The 21,796-nt window shown below is 43.1% G+C and overlaps 1 protein-coding gene across 1 annotated transcript; it reads right to left on the bottom strand.

The window, feature by feature from the left end:
• Nucleotides 1-5,628: 5,628 nt before the first annotated feature.
• LOC122648158 lies at nucleotides 5,629-6,564 on the bottom strand. Its single transcript, XM_043841404.1, has one exon. The coding sequence runs from the start codon at nucleotides 6,562-6,564 to the stop codon at nucleotides 5,629-5,631; it is 936 nt and encodes a 311-aa protein (XP_043697339.1).
• Nucleotides 6,565-21,796: the final 15,232 nt, after the last annotated feature.

Genomic DNA, 21,796 nt, shown 5'->3' with positions numbered 1-21,796 from the left:
CCTAGTCTTTCACTTCAAGATTTTATGTCACTATGACAATCTGAGATTCATCACTGGACCTTTATTGAAGATTGGTGAAAGCTTTGCTGATCAAGTCTACCTAGTTTTTTGAAAATCAATTATTTCAAATTCTTGAAGGTGTATTTTGGAGCTTCATTCATCTGTCAAGCTGGACTCTATTGCAACTTTGTTTCTTCCCATTTTATTCAAGTTGGGCATTAGTATCTTATATGCGCCAACTTGAGGGGAAGTGTTAGAATGTTAGAGTTTTTTTTCTTCTTATTAGTTCAAGCTGGAGCTTCTTTTTACTTATATGTATAATCCAGCTTGAGGGGGAGTATTGGAATATGTAATCCAGAATACTGTGGGGGTATTCTGGACCTTTTGGGCTTGCTTAGTTGTTAAGTTATTAGGATTGGATTGCTGCTCTAATTGAGTCAACTAGTTAGGGGTATTTTTGTCTATTTATGTCCCTTTGTAATATTTCCCTCTATTATAAATAGAGGGGCTTACCTATCAATGAAATCAATCCATTCTATTCTCTCATTCTCTTTTCTAACTCACAGTTTTGCTAACACTTTGTCCCATTGGTACTTGTTTTCTTCCTTGCTGGAATTTCTGTTTTGTATTGGAATCTTCTATTTAGGTTGAGTGTGTACTCCCCACTTGTTGTTGGAAACCTGGTTTATGGTTAAGTGTTGTTTCCCAGACAATATGGTTGATTCGGGTACATCTGGACTTGGTTCGGTTGATTCACAGCCATAGTTGTCATAGCGTCGCCATGGCGTCATATCGCTGAAGAAGTGGGCAGATCGACCACCGATATGGATGACGTAAGAATATCGACCGATATGGCCTCCATGTCGTCGCTATGGCGCCGCCATGGACGCCATACCACGACATATGGCCATATCGGGGCGACATGGTTGTTTCAAATTATAAAACTTAATTTTTTTTAACCATTTTTTATTTTAATGCTTTTTCCTTCACATAAAAAAAATTAAAAAAACATCAAACAGAAAACACTAATACACTATTGACTAATGCACAATCACATATTCACATCAGCAATTTTTTTTTTTATTTTTTTATTTAGATGGGTTGTGTTCTTTTGGGTGAATAAAAATATCATTACCAAAAGAGAAGAAAAATACAGAGGGTCCCAAAGGGGAAAGCCTACCAGCCTAAACAGTGGCCGGAGAAACCAAGGAGACATTAGAGATGCCCCAGGAGTGGACAATGGTCCTATTCCTTGGGGTGTCTATAAAAGAAGAGGGGGGTAAAGAAGATAACTTTGCTTTAAGTTCAAAGGAAATGGAATCCCAAATCTTCTGGAAAGGCCGAGAGTTGGAGGTCCATTTTCTCAAATTGCGCTCCATCCAAATATGGTTGATAGTAGCACAGAACGCCAGTTTCCCAACCAAGTCGCAAACAGAGGAGCCCGCGAAAGTCATATCAATCCAAATCAATTCTCTAGGGAAGGGAAGGATACTTCTACGAGAAGGCCAGCATTTGAGGAGAACACCCTTCCAAATGGCAGTAGCAGTAGGGCACTCAAAGAACAGGTGGTTCAAATCTTCATCATTGTTCCAACAAAGGCAGCAAGCGCGAGAGACCATGATCTGGCGGCTACGAAGAAAGGCTTGAGTGGGGAGACAGTTGTTGAAGACTCTCCAGGCTGTGAAGCAGTGCCTAGGGATGTGATGCTTGAACCAAAGGAGCCTATGCCAAGTAACCAAAGGGCCTTTCAGCCGGACAAAATTCCAAGCAACCTTGGAAGAGAAGGAGCCAGAGTTGCTCGAAGACCAAGTAACACAGTCACCTCTAGAGATAGGCCTTCTAGTCACAGAGTGGAGCTCATTCCAGATGGCAGTGAGGGAAGGGCCAGCTGGAGGTGGAGCCCAACCATTGTGATCTAGGATATCAGCATCCAAAGAAAGCCTGTGAAAACCAGAGGAATAGATGGATCTAGGGGTGATCTAGTGTAGGAGAATTCCCCTAGGATGCCAGTTGTCGAGCCAAAGATAAGTAGATCGACCATCGCCAATGTTGGAGCGAATAGCTTGAAGGACCAAAGGACGACAGGCAAGGATCTTTCTCCAGACCCAAGAGGCATCAGATAAGGAGGCAGCAGTCCAAATAGAGTCATGGCGAAGAAGACCCGAATAAATCCAATCCACCCATATGCTCTTCTTTTTCGAAGCAATCTTCCACAGAAGCTTGATGATACCAGCTGAATTGACATCTTTGATTCTTTTAATGCCTAACCCTCCTTCCTTCTTGGGGAGGCAAACAGCAGCCCAACTCAAAGGATGGAGAAACCTCGAGGTGTCAGAACCCTTCCAGAGGAAGGAAGCCATAAAAGCTTCGAGAGCCTTGATAGTAACTTGAGGTAGCCCATAGATACCCGACCAATAGATATAAGAAGCCTCCAAAACTGATCTAATGAGGACCAACCTGCCAGCATAAGATAAAAGTTTGCTTTTCCAGAGTTGGAGTCTTTTACGGATCAGGTCCAACATGGGAGTACAGTGATGAGCAGACAATCTAGCTGGGATCAAAGGAATCCTCAAGTACTTGACAGGCAGCTGGCCTTCAAGGAACCTTGAAGAGGCAAGGAAGGCAGCTTTGTCAGAATCCAAAACTCCTGCAAAGAAGATGAGGGACTTGGAGGGATTGATACGAAGGCCTGAGAGATCTTTGAATTGCTGGAGGCAAAGCAAAATAGTTTCTAGAGAGGCAATTGAAGCCTTGGAGAAAATCATCAAGTCATCAGCGAATGCCAAGTGAGTGAGCTTGAGGGCTTTACACTTGGGCATAGGAGAGATGAGCTGCTGGTTAGTGCAAAGTTGGATCTGTCTGGAGAGGACTTCCAAGGCAGGGCAGCCTTGCCGAATCCCCACTGAGGCTCCAAAATACCCTGCCGGACTGCCATTGACCAAGACTGAGAATTTAGGGGAAGAGATGCAAGAGCTAATCCAGTGCACAAAGGGTAAAGGAAACCCCATCTGAGTCATCACTTGAGCAATGAAGTCCCACCTAATAGAATCAAAAGCTTTGTGGATGTCAATCTTCAGAAGCAGAGAGGGGGAGTGATTCTTCCTTTCAAATCCCCGAACAATGTCATTGCACAATAGGACATTATCAGAGATGTTCCTGCCTGGAATGAAAGCTGTTTGGTTATCACTAACCAATAGGTCCACCACACTCTTAAGCCTTCGAGCAAGGATTTTGGCAATAAACTTGTACAGCAGGTTGCAGAGGGCTATGGGCCTAAAATCATTCATAGCAATGGCTCCTTCTTTTTTGGGGATGAGACAGAGAAAGGTGTGGTTGATCCCATTGACTTGGTTGGGATTGAGAAAGAAGCTCTCAATTGCAGCAATAAGATCAGATTTAATGATGTCCCAAGCAGCTATAAATAAGCCCATACTAAAGCCATCCGGGCCCGGAGCACCATTGACTTTGAGAGAGTGAATAGCTTTCACTATTTCGTCTTCTTTGGGGATAGCACTTAAGGAATCCAGAAATTCAGGGGCGATAAACTTGTTGAGCAGATGGCTAGAGACAGTAGCATGGTCTTCTTGCAGCCCTGTGAAAATTCCTTTGAAGTGCTGGACAGCCAAGTCCTTAATATCCTTCACTGTGTTGACAATAGAGCCATCCTGCCGAGAGAGCTGAACAATAGAGTTAGCATTGACTCTAGCTTTCACGGATCGATGGAAATAGGCTGAATTAGAGTCCCCCAAATCCAACCACTTGATTCTAGACTTCTGCTTGAGAAAGCTTTCTTCACTAGCTAGCAAGGAGGAGAGCTGATTTGAGACCTCTTTTTCTTCAGCAGCAAGGGAGACATTGTGCAAATCAGACTGCAGCCTATCTTTACACTCTTGAACTTGGAGAGTAATATTGCCAAATATGTTTAGGTTCCAGTCCTTGAGAGCAGCCTTGACATTTTTGAGCCTCTTGGAGAAGGCAATGAGAGGGGAGGAGAAGGCATAGACAGGCTTTTGCCAAGCTTCAAGGACAACCGGGAGAAAGGTTGGGTGGGAAGACCACATATCAAAGTATTTGAAAGGTTTAGGGCCAAAGGAAGTAAAGGGCTGGATATCAAGGGAGATGGGAGAGTGATCAGATATGCCTGGGTTTTCAAAAGATGCATGGGAGGAAGGGAAGGAGTGAAGCCACTCTTCATTGACCAGGACTCTATCAAGTTTGCAGGCAATGTGACTGTTTCCAGCCCTTTTATTACTCCAGGTAAGAGGAAAGCCACTCCATCTGAGATTATTAACAGCTATGTCTTCAATGCAATCATTAAAAGCATTCATAGCATCCATGTCGATATGATCTCCCCCCTGTTTTTCATGACTGTACCGAATGATGTTAAAGTCTCCCCCTAGACCCCAAGGCTGGGACCCAATTTGGGTTGTAAGGGATCTGAGATCTGCCCATAAAGAAGTCCTAAGAGCAGGACAATTTTCAGCATAGATAACCGAGAAGAAAAAGGAGAAATGGCCTCAGGGGTCAGAGAAATTGGTATGCAGGTATTGAGAGGAGGAAGCAGAGAGAGAAATGGAAATTTTTTTGGGATCCCAGAGGAGCCAGATACGACCATTGGAGTAATGGTTGTAGTTGGAAAGCAGAGATCAACCAGGAGCTACAGAGGCAAGGATTTAGGGAGAGTTGGGCTCCTTAACATAAGTTTCTAGGAGGCAGCAAAAACTCGAACAAGAGGATCTTATGTACAAATGAACAGTGGCCTGCTTCACGGGAGAGTTGAGCCCGCGAGTATTCCAGACAGTGTCGTGGATCATTACGACAGAGGTTGCAGGGGCAGCGAAGGCTCAAGGAGCCTGGTCAACACAGCACGAGACCTGGTTTCACTATGGTGCCGCCGATGGTAGGAGCACTGGAGGTAACAGAAGGAGTGGGAAGCGGAGGGAGGATGCCAAGAGAAGAAACAAGGGAGGCGAGAGAAGCGGGTGAAGAAGATGGGTTCAACGGATCTGGACCAGGTCCCAAAAGAGAGTTGCGACCCACCCGAGAGGGAAAAGAGTTTAAGTTGTGCCGACCCGACCCAGAGGAAGTGGGTAAAGGAGTAGATGGTTCAAGGTTAAAAGTACCCAGTCCAACAGTATAAGAAGGCAGTGCAGAACCCAAAAGGCCCATATTTGGAGGGGGAGGGTCAACGGTTGGGGGTCCCACCGGAGCCAAGTCAGCAGGAGACGAAGACAGGGGGTTCAATAAAGCAGGAGAGGTAAGAGGAGGGTTTACCTCGTTAACAAGCAGAGACGAAACACAATCGCCAGAGATCAAGGGCGTATCAGGGCAACTCAGAGGTGCGAGCAAGGACAGAGGCGCCAAAACAACATCGCTTTCTAAGGCAATGCCTAGAATAGAAGGCTCGGCAGAAGGATCTTCTGCCATACGAGATCTGCTGCGAGGAAATACCTCAAATTGAGGTTTCTCGGGGCACGAAAGGGGCTCTGCATCTTCAGACGACGCCAGGAGACTGAAGTGATTCTGGTCATGAGCCCAGGGCTTCTGCAGTGATAGAGACAAGTCGGTGATGCTTTCCGATTGCTTCTTCTTCTTCCATTGCCGGTTCCTGTGTCGGAATCAAGATCGTTAACTACCACGAGAGCTAGGGCCAACATCCTTGGAGTGAAGAAGTATCTTCTCGGCTTCAACAGTAGCCGGAATCTCAGCACTAACTGAAGGAACTCCAACAGAGCAAGCAGGACCATCACCTTCCAAAGGGGCAGGGTTGCAGTAATCAGGTCCTCCAACCACTGGGGGTTTAGCGACAAAGGTACAGAACTGGGATTCATGTCCAAAAGTTTTGCAAGTCAGGCACTGAGGAGGCAGCCAATCGTAGTGCACTTCCTGCTCAAAAGAGTGACCTTCACCTTCATGGACAGTGATGAACGACGGGAGAGACTCAGCAGCAGAAACTTCAACACAAATTCTCGCAAAGGCAAGACGGTCCTTCCTGCGAGTATGCAAATCAGAGAACAGAGGTTTGCCAAAAGCAGAGCCAATTAGACTAAGGCCGCCAGTGCACCAGAAATGAAGAGGCAAGCCAGGAAAAGCAATCCACAGAGGAATGGATGAAAAATCCAGTTGCCGGAGCTGAAGTTGACGAGACCATTGACGCAGGAAGATTGGCCTTTTACCCACCAGCCAAGGGCCCCCTTCAAGGGCACGGGACTTGTCCAAAGGGGAAGAGAATTTAAAAATGAAGAAACCATTGTCGAGCAGGAAGGTATCCAGAGAACCTTGGGGGCGCCACTGCTTAGAAAGAGACAATTTGACAATGGGAAAGGTAGGACGAGGACCCAGGAAATGGCCCACAAGACAATCTTCCCAAAGCTTTGCTTCATCCGAGAGCAGATCAGGAGGACAGAAAACCACCTTCGAAGAACCAGGAGCAGAAGGTGGAACAAAATGCAGAGGAAGGCCATCAGAGGAAGAGGAGGAACCAGTCGCGAGAATGGAACTCCAAGAAAGGGACTGGGAAGCAGGGGGAGGGGAGGGAGAAGCAGGGGCAGGACCAGAAGCCATAGGACAAGGAGAAGGCAAGGGAAGAACAGGGGACCAGCCAAAGAGACCGGAAGAGAAAGGCAAGGGGGGATTAGGGGACCTGCCGGAGAGGGCGGGAGGGAAAGGCAGAGAGGGGGGATTGAGCCATCTAATCAGTCTTCCCCCTGGCTTATAATTGGATATTTAGATGGGTTGTTTATTAGCTTTATTCACTCAATATAAATTACGTTCTTGTAATTGTTTTTTTTGTTTTGTTACTTTTGTAGTCACTTTCATATGAATCATATCTCAACTCTCATGATTTTTCAACTTTATTATCAGCAAGACTATTGCTATCAATTGTTTGATAATCCATGATTTCATATACACTAATGGATATTACACTTTCATGAATTAAACCATAGTAGATTAGTAGTACACTTTCATGTTAATTTTTTATGTTATAGGGTATATATTATAGCATTCTAAATGACATTAAAAGTAGAGGAAATAAAAAATAAAATATGGTCGATATGATCGCTATGGCAACGCCATGGAGGGCGACATGTTGATATATCGACATGACACCCCTCCACCGACTTGGATCACCGTGACGACGTGACAACTATGTTCACAACCCATTCTAGCTGCCCCTCAGTTGGTTTATGAGAGCACACATATACAGATTTCCTTTATGAAGCTTGATGGCACTAACTACTTCGATTGGTCACACTCTGTGAAGCTTTCCCTTAGGAGCAAAGGGAAACTTAGGTACATTATTGGTACTATTAAAAGCTCCAGACCCTGGTTTACCTACCTATGACAATTGGTAGACCGAAAACTCTATAGTCATGACATGGTTAATTTTCTCCATGCTGTCCGAGATTGGGAGAAGGTTTATAAGAAAAGAAACTGCCAAGGCAATTTGGGACAGTGTCTCCTAGACTTTTGATAGAGTTGGTGACTCTGCTAAGGTCTATCAGCTTCACCAAAAAGTTAACTCAATAAGGCAAGGTGACAAGACCATTTCTACGTACTACAATTCTTTTCTTGGTCTTTTGGAGGAGTATGACCACTATAGGGATCTTCACTTGACCAACCCAGAGGATGAAGAAAAGGTGTATCAGACTCTTGAAAAGGAGCGTAGTTAGGTCGGGCTCCCCTTCCATATCTTAGTGAGGTCTGTAGTTACTTACAGAGTGAGGAGACTCGGCGTGTTGCTATATAACCAATACCAGCATCATCTCTTGAGAGGTCAGCTCTCAAGTCTCAACTCTAGTTCTTTCTGAGACACCCATGGAGGTGGTAGAGGCCAAGGGCCTAACCGTGAGGAAGACAGAGCAGTAGAGACAGTTTATGCCAGTGTCGTTGGGAGATCTAGGTTTAAATGTGATCATTATAGGAAAACTGGACACACCAAGGATAGGTGTTGGTCTCTTCATGGTCGTCCTCCTGGCACACGGGGTCGTGGTGGCCGTAGAGGGGGAGCTAGAGCATACTCTGTGATGACTGAGGTAGATGCTACACAGGATGACTCCACTTTGGCAGATGCAGTGTTTCACAAAGGTCATGTCACAGCTGAGCATATCTCCTGCACCCACAGTGGCCAGCTCTTCTTCATCCTCAGCTTTGCAGGTCTCCACCTCCGCTTCTACTGCAGCCCAGTCTTGGGTCATTGACTCTGGTGCCACTGACCACATGATTGGTACGTCCTATTATTATGATTCCTATACCATTTGCTCTGGTAAGGATAAGGTTAGGGTAGCTAACGGCTCCCTTTCCTCCATATCTGGTAAGGATAGTATCCCTGTTACATCATCTATTTCCCTTACTTCCGTTCTTCATGTCCTTAACCTTACACTTAATCTTTTATCTGTGAGTCTCTTGACTAAATCTCTGAAGTATTGCCACATTTTTTCCTTCTCACTATCTTTTTCAGGATTTGGTGACGAAGAGGATTATTGGTAGTGGACGTGAGGGGTAAGGCCTTTACCTTTTTTACCCTTTTTTTGCCCACAGCCCAATTCTATGTGTGTGGACGCAATGATAGTAGTTCTGTGGAGTCTGTTATGTTATGGCATCGTCGTCTTGGCCATCCATCTTTTGTTGTAATGAGGAAATAGTTGCCTCACTTATTTTCTTCTATTGCTTCTTCTCATGTTTTTCAATGTGAACCATGTAAGTTTGCCGAACATTGTCGTTCTTCTTATCCATATCATGGTAATAGAACTGCTGCTGCTTTCCATATTGTGCATACTGATGTTTGGGGACCTTCCCCTACTACCTATCTATTTGGCTATCATTACTTTGTCATTTGTTGATGATTTTTCTCGTGCTACTTGGACTGTTCTTATGAAACATAAAAGTGATGTTTGTGATGCATTTCAGAATTTTTATCATATGATTCTTACTCAGTTTGATACTCGTATCATGTTCGGTCTGATAAAGGAGGAGAATACATGTTTGGTGGCCTCCAAGCCTTTTCACGAATAATGGCATTATCCATTAGCTCTTGTTTGGCATGCATGTTCCCAAAACCTTCTGGTCTGCAGCTCTTCTCACTGCTTCCTTTCTCAATAATCGCATGCCTACCAAACTTCTTGATTTCAAATCTCCCTTAGAAATCTTATCTCCACAGGTTTTCGCTTTCTCTCTTCCTCCTAAATTCTTTGGCTGTGTTTGTTATGTGCATATTAACAAATCACATCATACTAAACTTGATTTTAAAGCTTTTAAGTGTCTCTTTCTTGGGTACTCTTCTACTTCTAAAGGTTACAAGTGCTATCACGCATCCTCTTGCAGGTGCCTCACCTCCAAAGATGTGATTTTCCTTGAGTCTGTCCCTTTCTTTGCACCATCTGAGAATCCTCTTCAGGGGGAGAATTGTGATAGTAAACAGGCTGCTGATTTTCTTCATTATCCTCTACCTATCTCTCCCTTTATGCTTGACATTGGAACGCACGGTGCTATGGATGTGGATATGAATACAGATTTGGTTGTTGACAATAGTCCTGATAAGGAGAAGGATTACCACATTAAATACAAGAGAGGTGAAGGCTTGCATAATGAAGGAAAAAAGACCTACCAAGAGTCCTCTTTGGATCCAGATCCACATCCTGATATTCATTCTCCTCAATCAGGTGATATCCCTTCTCCATCTGATGTGGACCTTCCTATTGCTGTTAGAAAGGGGAAAAGAGCTTGTACTAATCCTGTAGCCCAGTTTGTTTCCTATGGTGCTCTTTCTCCTATAGGTCTTGCCTTTATTGCTCTCTCTATAGCTTCTATTCCCAGGAATGTTACTGATGCTATGTCTGACCCAAAGTGGAGACAAGCTATTTCTGAGGAGATGATGGCTCTTGAAAAGAATGGTACTTGGCAATTGGTGGATCTTCCCAAGGGACATGTCCCAGTTGGATGCAGATGGTTCTATACAATCAAGTATAAATCTGATGGTATTGTTGAGAGATACAAAGCAAGGTTGGTAACCAAGGGGTACAGTCAAGTCTATAAGATTGACTATCAGGAGACATTTGCTCCTATGGCTAAGCATAACTCTATAAGAGTTCTTTTATCATTGGCTGCCAATAATGATTGGCCATTATATCAGTTAGATGTGAAGAATGTCTTTTTTCATGGTGACTTGGAAGAGGAAGTGTACATGCAACCTCCACCAGGCTTCAAAATACCTTCAGCTGAAGGGAAGGTGTGTCTCCTCGAAGGCACTATATGGACTCAACAGATCACCAAAGGCATGGTTTGAGCGCTTAATGACAATTCGAAGAATGGATATTCCCAGAGTCAAGCTGACCACACTCTCTTTACCAAGCGGGGCAATGGTACCATCACAACCCTCATTGTCTATGTTGATGATATTATAGTCATTGGAGATGATATGACTGAGATAAATAAACTAAAAATCTACTTGGCTAAACAGTTTGAAATCAAAGGTCTGGGTCCCTTGAAGTATTTCTTAGGCATTGAAGTATCAAGGACCAAGAGAGGAATCAACATATGTCAACGAAAGTTTGTGCTTGATTTGCTGACAGAGACAGGGATGTTAGGCTACAAACTAGCAAGTTCTCCTATTGAGTAGAATAAAAAACTATGAGAAGATTGTGGTCCTTCTCTTGTTGATGCGGGAAAGTACCAGAGGCTAGTTTGGAAGCTTATTTACCTTTCTATGACATGCCCAGAGATTTCCTATGCAGTGGGAGTAGTGAGCCAATTTATGCATGCCCCCAAAATGGCCATTTAGATGTTGTGTATCGTATTCTTAGATATTTGAAGTCGTGTCCAGGGAAAGGACTGTTGTATGCCAGGCGCAACCACCTGAGAGTGGAAGGTTTTACTGATGCTGATTGGGCTGGATCCATCACAGACAAGAGGTCTACCTCCGGCTATTGTACCTTTGTGGGTGGTAACTTGGTTACATGGAGAAGTAAAAAATAGTCGGTTGTAGATAGATCCAGTGCCAAGGCAGAAAAATTTAGAGCTATGGCTCATGGAGTGTGTGAGCTCATATGGTTGAAAAGACTAGTTCACGAACTGCAGTTTAACACTGAAGGCCCTATGACACTCTACTGTGATAATAAGGCTGCCATTAGTATTGCCCACAATCCAGTACAACATGACAAAACCAAACACATTGAAGTTGATAGACACTTCATCAAGGAGAAGATAGACTCTCGCTGCATTTGTACTCCTTTTGTAAAGACTGGTGATCAACTGGCAGATATCTTCACCAAGGCACTTGCCTATCTTTAGTTTGGTACTCTCTTATGCAAGCTGGGAATGCATGACATTTATTCTCCAGCTTAAGCGGGAGTGCTAGAGTTATTAGAATTTATGTCTTAGGGGTACTTTAGGAACTGGACCTTATCTAGTTCCCTTATTATGTCATTTCTTCTTTCTCTTCTTTTTACCTTTTACCTCCCTAGGGAGGTTGGATGTAATATGTTAAGAGTTGTTATTTGAGTAATATTGGTGTAGAGAGAATAATCTCTAACACTACAATTACAATCGAAATAATTTCTCTGCTTTCTCCTTGTCTCCTTCTTCCTCTCCTCTCTTCCTCTTCCTCCTCCAACTTCTTCTCCTCTTCTAACTCATGTTGCACTGGATTGTGAGCAATTCTGGCTGCTGCTTTATTGTCATAGTAAAACATCATTGGACGATGAACAAAACCACCAATATCCTAGAGTAAACTCTGAAGCCACAATAGCTTACATATGCCCTTGGCCATAGCACGGAATTCTGCTTCAGCGCTGGACCTAGCCACCACATTTTGCTTTTTTACTTCGCCACGTGACAAGGTTACCTCTAACAAAGGTACAATAGCCTGAAGTAGACTTTCTGTCAGGGTTACCACCCCAATCAACATCTGTGAAGGCTTCAATGCGAAGATGATCATGTGGGGACAGAAGAATCCCTTTCCCTGGTGCTGACTTCAAGTAGTGGAGAATACGAAGAACAGCAGCCATATGGGTAGAGTACGAATCATGCATGAACTGACTGACCAAACTAACAGCAAATGCAATGTCTGGTCTAGTGTGGGAGAGATAGATTAGTTTACCCACCAACCTCTGATAGCGTCCCTTATCAACAGGATCACCATACTTTTCTTGTAGACGAGTAGTAGCCTCCAAAGGGGTGTCACATGGGTGACATCCTAACAAACCAGTCTCTGAGAGTAAGTCTAGAACGTATTTCCTTTGGGAGAGAAAGATGTCTTTGGGAGAACGGGTAACTTCAATCCCAAGAAAATACCTGAGCTGTCCTAGGTCTTTTATTTCAAATTCTCGTCCCAAGAAAGTCTTTAGGCGAGAGACTTCATCTACATCATGGCCAGTCTCCACTATGTCATCGACATAGACTATGAGAAGAGTAACCTTATCTCCATTCCGCTTGATGAACAAGGTGTGATCAGCACTGCTTTGTTTGTATCCTACAGAGATCATTGCTTTATGGAACCTGCCAAACCAAGCCCGAGGAGATTGTTTCAACCCATGTAATGCTCTCTTCAGTCTGCAAACCTTCCCATGAGTCTTGTCATAAGAAAAACCTGGAGGGACCTCCATATAGACTTCCTCCTCCAGCTCTCCATGAAGGAATGCATTTTCACATCCAGTTGCTATAAATCTCAGCCAAGATTGACAATATATGATAGCAGAACTCGAACGGTTTGCCTCTGGGGCAAATGTATCCTGATTATTGATCCCATAGGTCTGGGTAAAGCCCTTGGCCACCCGCTTGGCCTTATATCTGTCCGCTGTTCCATCAGGCTTCTGCTTGACAATAAACACCCATTTGCATCCCACTGTTTTCTTGCCTGAAGGAAGAGTCACCAGCTCCCATGTCCGCATTTTTGGATAAGGCCATCATCTCTTCCAACATGGCTGCTTTCCACTTTGCATCTGCCATTGCCTCCTGCCATTTTTGAGGAATAGAAATAGAGGAAAGAGAGGACACAAAATCACGATAGGAAGGAGACAAAGCATCATAGGAAATAAAATTGGTGATAGGATGTTGGGTGCAAGATCTAATGCCTTTACGGACAACAATGGGTAAATCAAGAGAGGAGTCCTTACCAGGTAACACAGCGGAATCTGGATCTGGATCAAGCTCTGACGATTGGAGAAGTGGTACAGTAGTGGTAATCTCAACTTTCTCTTTGTGCTTCCGGGTGAAGACTTGATCCACAGGAATTTGACTCACAGGTCTGCGCTCCCCCTGAATAGGAACTAGAGATAGAAGTTGGCTCCCCGTGAATAGAAGATGGTAGAGGATCAGGCATATCTTCAAATAAAGGATCATGCTCCCCCTGAAGAGGTGGCTGAGAATAGTATGCCAGGGATTCATGGAAGACAATGTCCATGGTAACAAATGTACGCCGAGAAGGTGGATGATAATATTTGTATCCTTTCTGGGTGGCAGAGTAGCCCAAAAAATTACACCGGATGCTCCAAGGATAGAGCTTACCATGAAGATGATGATTACGAGCGTAGCAGACACAACCAAAGATTTTTGGGGGAACCACAAAGGAGGAAGAACCTTGAAGGAGGTCAACAGGAGTACGACCATCAAGTATAAGGGTAGGCATGCGGTTGGTGAGGTAGGCAGTGGTGAGGATAGCATCACTTCAATATTCAGGAGGAACCTGCCGTGTAAACATGATGGCCGTAGCCACTTCCAAAAGGTGTCGATTTTTCCTTTCAGCGACTCCATTCTGGGCAAAGGTGTCTACACAGCTGGTCTGATGGAGGATGCCATTCTCAGCTAAATAGGTGTGGAACTAACCTTCCATGTATTCTCTGCCATTATCACTCCGCAGAATTTTTAATGTGGCATTGAATTGGGTCTGAATCATACGATGGAAGTGCTGGTAACATTGAAAAATCTCACTCCACTCTTATGCTACATCATATACACCCAGGTGGTCTTAGTAAAGCAATCAATGAAGGAAACAAACCATCTATGGCCAGAATTAGAAACACAACGGGCAAGGCCCCACACATCAGTATAAACTAAAGCAAATGGAGAAGTACTTTTTTTATTGATTGAAGAATAAGTGGAATGAGTCTGCTTAGCCAAGACACAGGCTTCACATAAAAACTCATCCTTGTTATAACTTTTAACTAACTGAGGAAACAAAAAAGCTAAAGTTCGAAGAGGAGGGTGACCAAGCCGATAATACCATAGATGGAGATCCGAAGAAATTGCTGAGTGTAACTGATGAGCCGAAGAAAAAACTGATGGTGGACTGGTCTGACCCGTGTCGAGGATGTAGAGACCACCATGTACCTTACCACCCCCAATCGTGTGGCCTTGCACCAGATCCTATATGACACAATGAGAGGGAAAGAAGGTTATTTTGCAATTCAGATCTCTAGTTAAACTATTAATGGAAAGAAGATTAGTAGGAAATGAAGGAACATGCAAAACAGAATTTAAGGTAATGGTAGGAGAGCAGTGAATGGATCCCTTTCCATGAATGGGAGAAAGGGAACCATTAGCTGCTCGAACAATATCCTTTCCAGAACAAGGAGAATAATGATGAAAGACATGAGAGGAACTAGTCATGTGGTCAGTGGCATTGGAGTCTATGATCCAAGGATTAGAGACTGCCGATGCACAATGACTACCGACCAGAATACTTGAGGCAAAGTAAGAACCAGGAGAGTCAACAGGTGCAGGTGTAGGTGCCGTAGAAGATGCAGCGGAAGATGGTTGGAGCATGCGACGGAGGGCTAGGAGCTCATCCTGAGTGAAACCAGTGTCAGTGGAGGGGACTGTAGCAGTAGGAGCAGTAGCTTCAGTCAGATTTTCCTTCGGTTTGAGCTTCCCCTCGCCTCGTTTCGCCTCAAAATCAGCAAGCTTCCCATGTAAATTCGAACATTGAGCCTTGGTGTGACAGGGCTTGTGACAATACTCACACTTAACAGGCTCTTTGGAGGCAACATTACCGCTGTCAATAGTGACAATAGGAGCAGGACTGGAAGTAGTCTATAGGGCAGACCTATCAACAATAGGAGCATGTAACATTGCAGCCCGACGAGTCTTCTTGTCGAAGTCGATTTTCGTAAGGGCAAATAGGTCTTTGTTGCTTTTTCTTTATTTTGATTTGTCTTTTAGTGTTAAGTTGATGTAAGGGCAGTTTTGTCCAAAACACCTTTTATTATAAGTAATACATTAGGTCTCTTCCTCTTTCTCCTTCTCCTTTCTTCTCTTCTCTTCTCTCTAATCTGGTTGTTCAGGGTCTGGTATTATAACATGGTATCGGAGCTTATCTAATCAGATTAGAGTACCTTCTCACGATCTTCTTCTGGTTTTCTTTAATAGATTTATGCTTATGGTGTACAGCCACCTATAGCTGCTCCTTCCATGATGTAATTCCACTCCTTTGAAGAATTAATGGAGTGATTTCTACTGCTATCTACCTTATTTGATGACTACTTGGAGTTCTCCCTCAAATATGTTTGAAGACTGCTGAAATCAATGTCAGGATAAAACCCTGACAATAATCGATTTTCTCTGGGAAGGTTTGGTTTCATGATCTATGGTTCAGGCCTTCTTCTACATGATGCTTAGTGCTTCTGGGGGTTATTGTAATCTATTTCAAGTGATGGTGCTGCTTGTTTGAAGGTTTTCTTCTTCCTCCCAATAACTTTGACATCGATTCTGCTTTGTTCCCTGCCTTGGCTGCCTCTATTGAGTATGGTGTTGGTGCTGTCTAGTGTGGGGTTGCTGCGGCCTATTACTCCTTTTCCTGCTGCATTTGGCTGCCCTTTATTATCAGTTGCTGTTATTGATTGCTGATTCTCTACTTCTATTATTCAGAATTGATTACCCTATGTGCTTGTTCTAAAGATTGTTTGAAGCTTATCTACTATGGCTGATTCAAAGGCGCTCCACGACAATGTTAATGTTCAGATTACATCCATAAAGTTGTTGAAACTCATTCCAAAGCTCATTTTAAGCCTTATTTCCTTATTTTTTGCTCTTCTTCCTCTCTTCCAAGCATCATCCAAGCATTATTCAAGCTCCTTGTTGACGGATTGTCGCCGGAAACACGTCGGAGGCTCATCTAAGCTCATCCTCCAAGCCTTTTTTCACTATTTAAGGTAAATCCTATTCCTCTAAAACTATTTTTTTGAAAATACTGTGTACAAATGTTGTTGGATGGTGATGAAATTTATATATGTTAGACACCGGAGGCCGATCTACAACCTCACGGTGTCGAAATTTTTTTTACATATGTATTTTTTTTTTTCTGGTTTTAAAAATTGATTTTCCTACAACAAAAATAGGAAAAAATTAGGGGTAATATGACTTAGATGGGAATGAATTAAATATATGTTAGACACCAACGGCCGATCTACGGCTTCACGGTATCGAACTTATTTTTCTGCCCATAAATAATTATTTTAATTTTTGAAAATTAAGAAAAATATTTAAAAAATTAAAAATAAATAAATAAATAAGGAAAAATATGAGTTTTAAGTTTGAAAAATAATGAAAAAATATGAAAGTAATTTCTACATGTTTTGAAATGCATTAGATATATATATTGTCTAATAATTTTCGGTTTTGCTGTGTTAGGTCAATATTTATATTAAAATTATATATAAAAAATTATTTTTAATTATGCGAAAAATATAAGGGTTAGGGGAAAAATATTAAATAGCTATACAAGTGTTTTAGTATTCTAAAAGTGTCAATTGAAGTGCTTCTACATTAAGTTTTTAATTATTTGTTTTACTTACATTGTAGTAAACAAGTATTATTATGGCGGATCGTGAAAGACAACATGCGAAGGGCAAGCAAAAGGTGGGGGAAAGTAGTCACCAGAGGGGCCAGAGGGAACAAAGAAAACAGAGAGAACAAGAGAGACTAGCCAGCTAGCATAGGGGTGACATTGCATGGTTACATGGCACTCCAATTGATGCGGATAAGAGATAATCCCAATGTAACTATTGTCACATGCAGTTTATGGGAGGTGGGTCCAGTAGATTTAAACAACATTTGACTGGAGGATCTAAAGATGTTGTAGGTTGTCATATGGTCCCAACTCAAGTAGCTAGAGAAATTGGTGACAGTTGGAGGGGAAAGAAGAAGAGGAAGGCTGACAAGCAGAAGATAAGAAAACAACCTGAGGATACAGTAAGGAGTTCAATGGGAGGAGGAAGACAATACCATGACGATGATGATGACTCCTCTGATGATGATGATGAGGACATTGTAGTACCTGATGATATACAAACAGCAGAGGAGGCTAGGGATTTTCGACGGACTGTTTCAAGGAGTAGAGTTAGTTTTCAAGTCAGCAGAGATAGAGAGTAGGGGGTAGTGGAGGAGCTGGCACATCTGGAGGTTCTCGATCTTTCAATCCTTTTAAAAGATCACAAAGTGTGAGGGCAGCCCCAACACCTCTATCAGTACCAATATCACCGTCAGCATCAGATACTAAACTACATAGGAAGAAGGGAAGCAGTCAACTAAGAATCAAAGGAGCATGGAAGGGGATGAAGGGGTTGGTTAAAAAATCAATAGCTAAGTGGATGCTATACCATACCATCCCAGCAAACACTGCACAAGGCCCCCATTATGATACCATGATAGATACCATTGCAGAGGCTAGCCCAGGATTCAAGGGCCCCACCCCATATGAGGTAATGAATGTTTATCTACCTCAACAAAAGTCTGAGATTGATGAGTACATTAGGGAGATGAGGAGTATGTGGGAGACATATGGAGTGGCTATAATGGCAGATGGATGGACTGGGCCTACAAGAAAGTCCATCATCAATTTTATGATTTATTGTGATGGGAGGACAATTTTCCTCAAATCTGTGGATACATCCAAAGAGATAAAGGATGCGAAATACATTTACAGATTGTTAAAGGAAGTAGTTGAAAAAGATGTGGGAATTGAGAACGTTGTCCAGATTGTAACAGACAACGGAAGCAACTTCAAGCTAGCTGGTGAGAAGATGATGAACAACAGTAAGTACCGGCTCTTCTGGACTCCTTGTGCAGCCCATTGCATTCATTTAATGCTAAAGGATATGGGAAAGTTAAAGTTGGTGAAGACTATGGTTGAAAGTGCAAGACAAGTCACCAACTTTGTATACAACCGCTCCTATGCACTCAATCTACTGAGGGAAAAATGTGGGGGTGACTTGGTTAGGCCTGGCATCACAAGATTTGCTACCAACTACATTGCCCTAAAAAGCATTGAGACAAAGAAGGCCGGGCTGAGGAGTGGTTTGGATGGAAGGGTTCCAATACTGCAAATGGGAGGGAAGCACAAGCAACCATGTCATCTGAGGACTTCTGGACAAAACTAAGCAAAGTGATGAAAGTTTTGGAGCCAATAGTTAAAGTTCTACATATTGCTGACTCCGCACTCAAGGGCCCAAGCATGCCAGTCCTGTATGCTGCAATGGACTTGATAAAAGATAGTGTCTACAGTGTGGCTCCTCGCAGTAGCAAGCACTTCTTGGATATCATCAATACGCGCTGGGAGAATCAACTTATGCATCCACTACATAAGGTTGGTGAGTAAATTTGTTTTATGTAACTAATTCATAGTATTACTATTTACTAATTACCTATGGATTTGACAATATCTCATTTCTATATGTTAAATTTCAGCATACTACTTGAACCCCAAGTATCAATATAATAATAGGCTTGGGTTGGAAACTCAACTTATTGATGCTATGAAACAAGTAGTGAAGAAGTTGGAGCCAGATGGTGCACTACAAGCAATTTGCAACAATGAGGTGAGTCTTAGAATTCATTTGGAAACTCAACTTATTGATGCTTTCAAACAAGTAGTGAAGAAGTACTTACTAATTTTCCACGTGGGTGTAGATCAAGATATTTAGGGATGCATTGGGAAGTTTTAGAACTGATGCTACGATACAAGGCAGAGCACGTGGTGATGCTGGTAATTCTTTTAAGTTTTAAATTACATATGTATTGAAATTTGAAAGTTGAAACAACATTTGACACATGTCTTTTTTTGTTGTAAGCTTATAATGCAGCTGAATGGTGGGTGTTGTATAGGGAATCGGCTGAGAATTTAAGAAGAATAGCAATCAAAGTCCTTGCCCAAACATGTTCCACATCTGGCTGTGAGAGGAACTGGGGTACCTTTGTACTCATCCACTCCAAGAGGCGCAACAGATTGGGGTCTAAACGTCTATCTGACATGGTGTATGTGCACTACAACTTGAGGCTGAAACTGCAACACATACGCATGGGACATGAGGGACAGAGGGGCACTATTGACCTCGCCGACAATTTTCAAGTTGACTCAGATGATGAGGACCCTATTGTGGATTGGGTGAGGGATAGAGGTGAGCCAGTGTTGGATCAGGAGGGAGGTAGGCCCGACCCCGTGATAACTTCCGAGATTGGTGCTGATGTGGATGATTATGTGGCTGACGAGGGTCAGATACATGCACGGGAAGCGTCACCCATACCATTCCAGCCCACTGGTAGCAATGTTACTGGTGACGATGACTGGTGTAGGTCCTCAGATGATGATGATGATGGTAGTGATGGTGATGGTGATGGTGATGGTGGTGATGGTGATGGTGGTGGTGGTGGTGGTAGTGATGGTGTTGAAGGTTTTGATGGAATGCGAGAGCGTTATGTGGTAGGTGAGGATACGGTGCCTGTAGAGCCAGTCCGATTCACTGGAGAGACACAATTTGATCATGCCACATAGGATACGAACCACGGAGCACGTGACCCTGCACCCCCACCCTCAAGACCCCCCCTACAACCATACAGCAGGAAGCGTAGGGGTCAACAAACACAGTTGCAACCTGATTATATGGACATTGATGACCTATCTAGCTCTGTTGGCGGTTTGAGTATGGGTGATAGGGAGGGAGGACCGACTGGGCATTGGCGTGCCCCATCTTTTGATACACATACCACTCCATTGTCATCGGATTATAGTGCATCACAACCTCACGATGGATATGGATATGGATATGGATATGGATCATATGGGCAGTTTGGTGGGGTAGAAGACTATGACTACTAGTCCCAGTCCTAGGGACATATTGGATCATCTTTTGTAGATGACATCTTTGCATACCCTAGCTACCAACCTCACCAGCCATTCATGCAGCCAGTGCCAACGCCGCTTCTGCCAGCGCCGACATCATATCATACTGGATCATCTTCTTCATAGACTGGATCGATTGGTAACCCTAGCTCATATCCTAGGATAGGTTACCTACAGTATGTTGATGACTCCATTTACATGACACTTGTGGATGACTACACTCGTTTCTTCTCCGAAACTATACCGTGGTCCACATATGTCCTTCAAATAGAGAACAATTGACGTCGACTCCAGCGGGCCATGAGTGGGGTTAATCCAGGGAGGCACAGCAACTATTATTAGCACTTGTAAGTTGTAAGTTATAAGTTGTAAGTTGTGATTTCACTGATTTGTGAATTTGTGAGTTGTGAGTTTGTGACTTTGACACTTTGTGTATTGCCTTTAAACATTTGAGCTATTGAGTATTGAGTTATTGACTATTATGGAGTTTATGAGAATATGATTTATGAATTTTGTCTTATGAGTTTTAATTAGTTTGTTTAAATTTCTTTTATATCTTTAATTGCCTAATCAGTGTGTATTTAACTATTTATACATTAGGGTCGGCGACCGTATATTGTCAATCAAGGGTGCAAGCCCAAAACACCACTTTGAATTCATTTTTTTGCAATTTTATGGTTTAAATGTGTTTATTTAGCTTAAATAAGGGTGTCCATGAAGTATCAGGCCTAGATATGGCCAAATACCCACCGAGATGGACCCCCAAAATATTGCAGAAAAAATGCAATATTTCGGCCAAATTTCACGAAATTTCGGGTATCTCGGTAGGCCCGAGATACCGATATATCACAAGATATTATACCTTGATTCTAAAGACTACAGCACTTGGACTAAGTAGAATGCAATTATTTTAATTTGGTTATGGAACAACATGAAGCCGGATATCGCTACGCATGTTATGTTTCACACCACGGCGAAGGGAGTCTGGGATGACCTCAAGGAGACATACTCTCAAGAGAAGAGTATGACATGGATCTTCGATCTTTATGAGAAATTGTTTCAGTTTCAGGAGGGAGACAAGCCTCTCCAAGACTATTATAGTGCCTTTAAGGGCATGGTTGAAGAGTTGAATGTTTTCCAGCCTCTTACTACTGACATTGAAAAGTTGAAGGCTCAAAGGAATGAGTTCTTTGTCTCTAAGTTTCTGGCTGGTTTAAGTCCTAGTCTTAAGGCGGTTAAAGGACATCTGTAGGCCGGTGAATCTGTCCCTACTTTGAATGACATTTTTGTCGGCTGCAGCATATTGTTTCTCCTAGTTCCAAGCCTAAAACTAACCCCAAGGAAAATTCGGCTTTCACTACTACTAGAGGCCATGGTTCAGGGGGAGGATGTGGCTTTGGTGGTCATACTTTTGGTGGGCAGCATATTGATAAAGCAGTCCGATTGTACTGATTTTGTTGTACCTAGTGATACTAAGACTGGTTCGACTATGGGAGATTCTTCTACCAGCATCCGTGATGAGTTGCAACAACTCATGCGTCGCATCAAGAGTCTGGAGTCATCCACTTCCACTTCTAGGGCATCCACCACTGCTGACACTCTAGTTCATGCAGGTATACTTGCTGCTCTCTTTTCCACTACTTCCACGCCCTGGATCATTGATTTGGGGGCTTCCGCTCACATGAC

Source organism: Telopea speciosissima, unplaced genomic scaffold (assembly GCF_018873765.1).
Source record: "Telopea speciosissima isolate NSW1024214 ecotype Mountain lineage unplaced genomic scaffold, Tspe_v1 Tspe_v1.0520, whole genome shotgun sequence".
NCBI lineage: Eukaryota > Viridiplantae > Streptophyta > Magnoliopsida > Proteales > Proteaceae > Telopea > Telopea speciosissima.
This window is presented reverse-complemented; position numbering and strand designations above follow the sequence as displayed.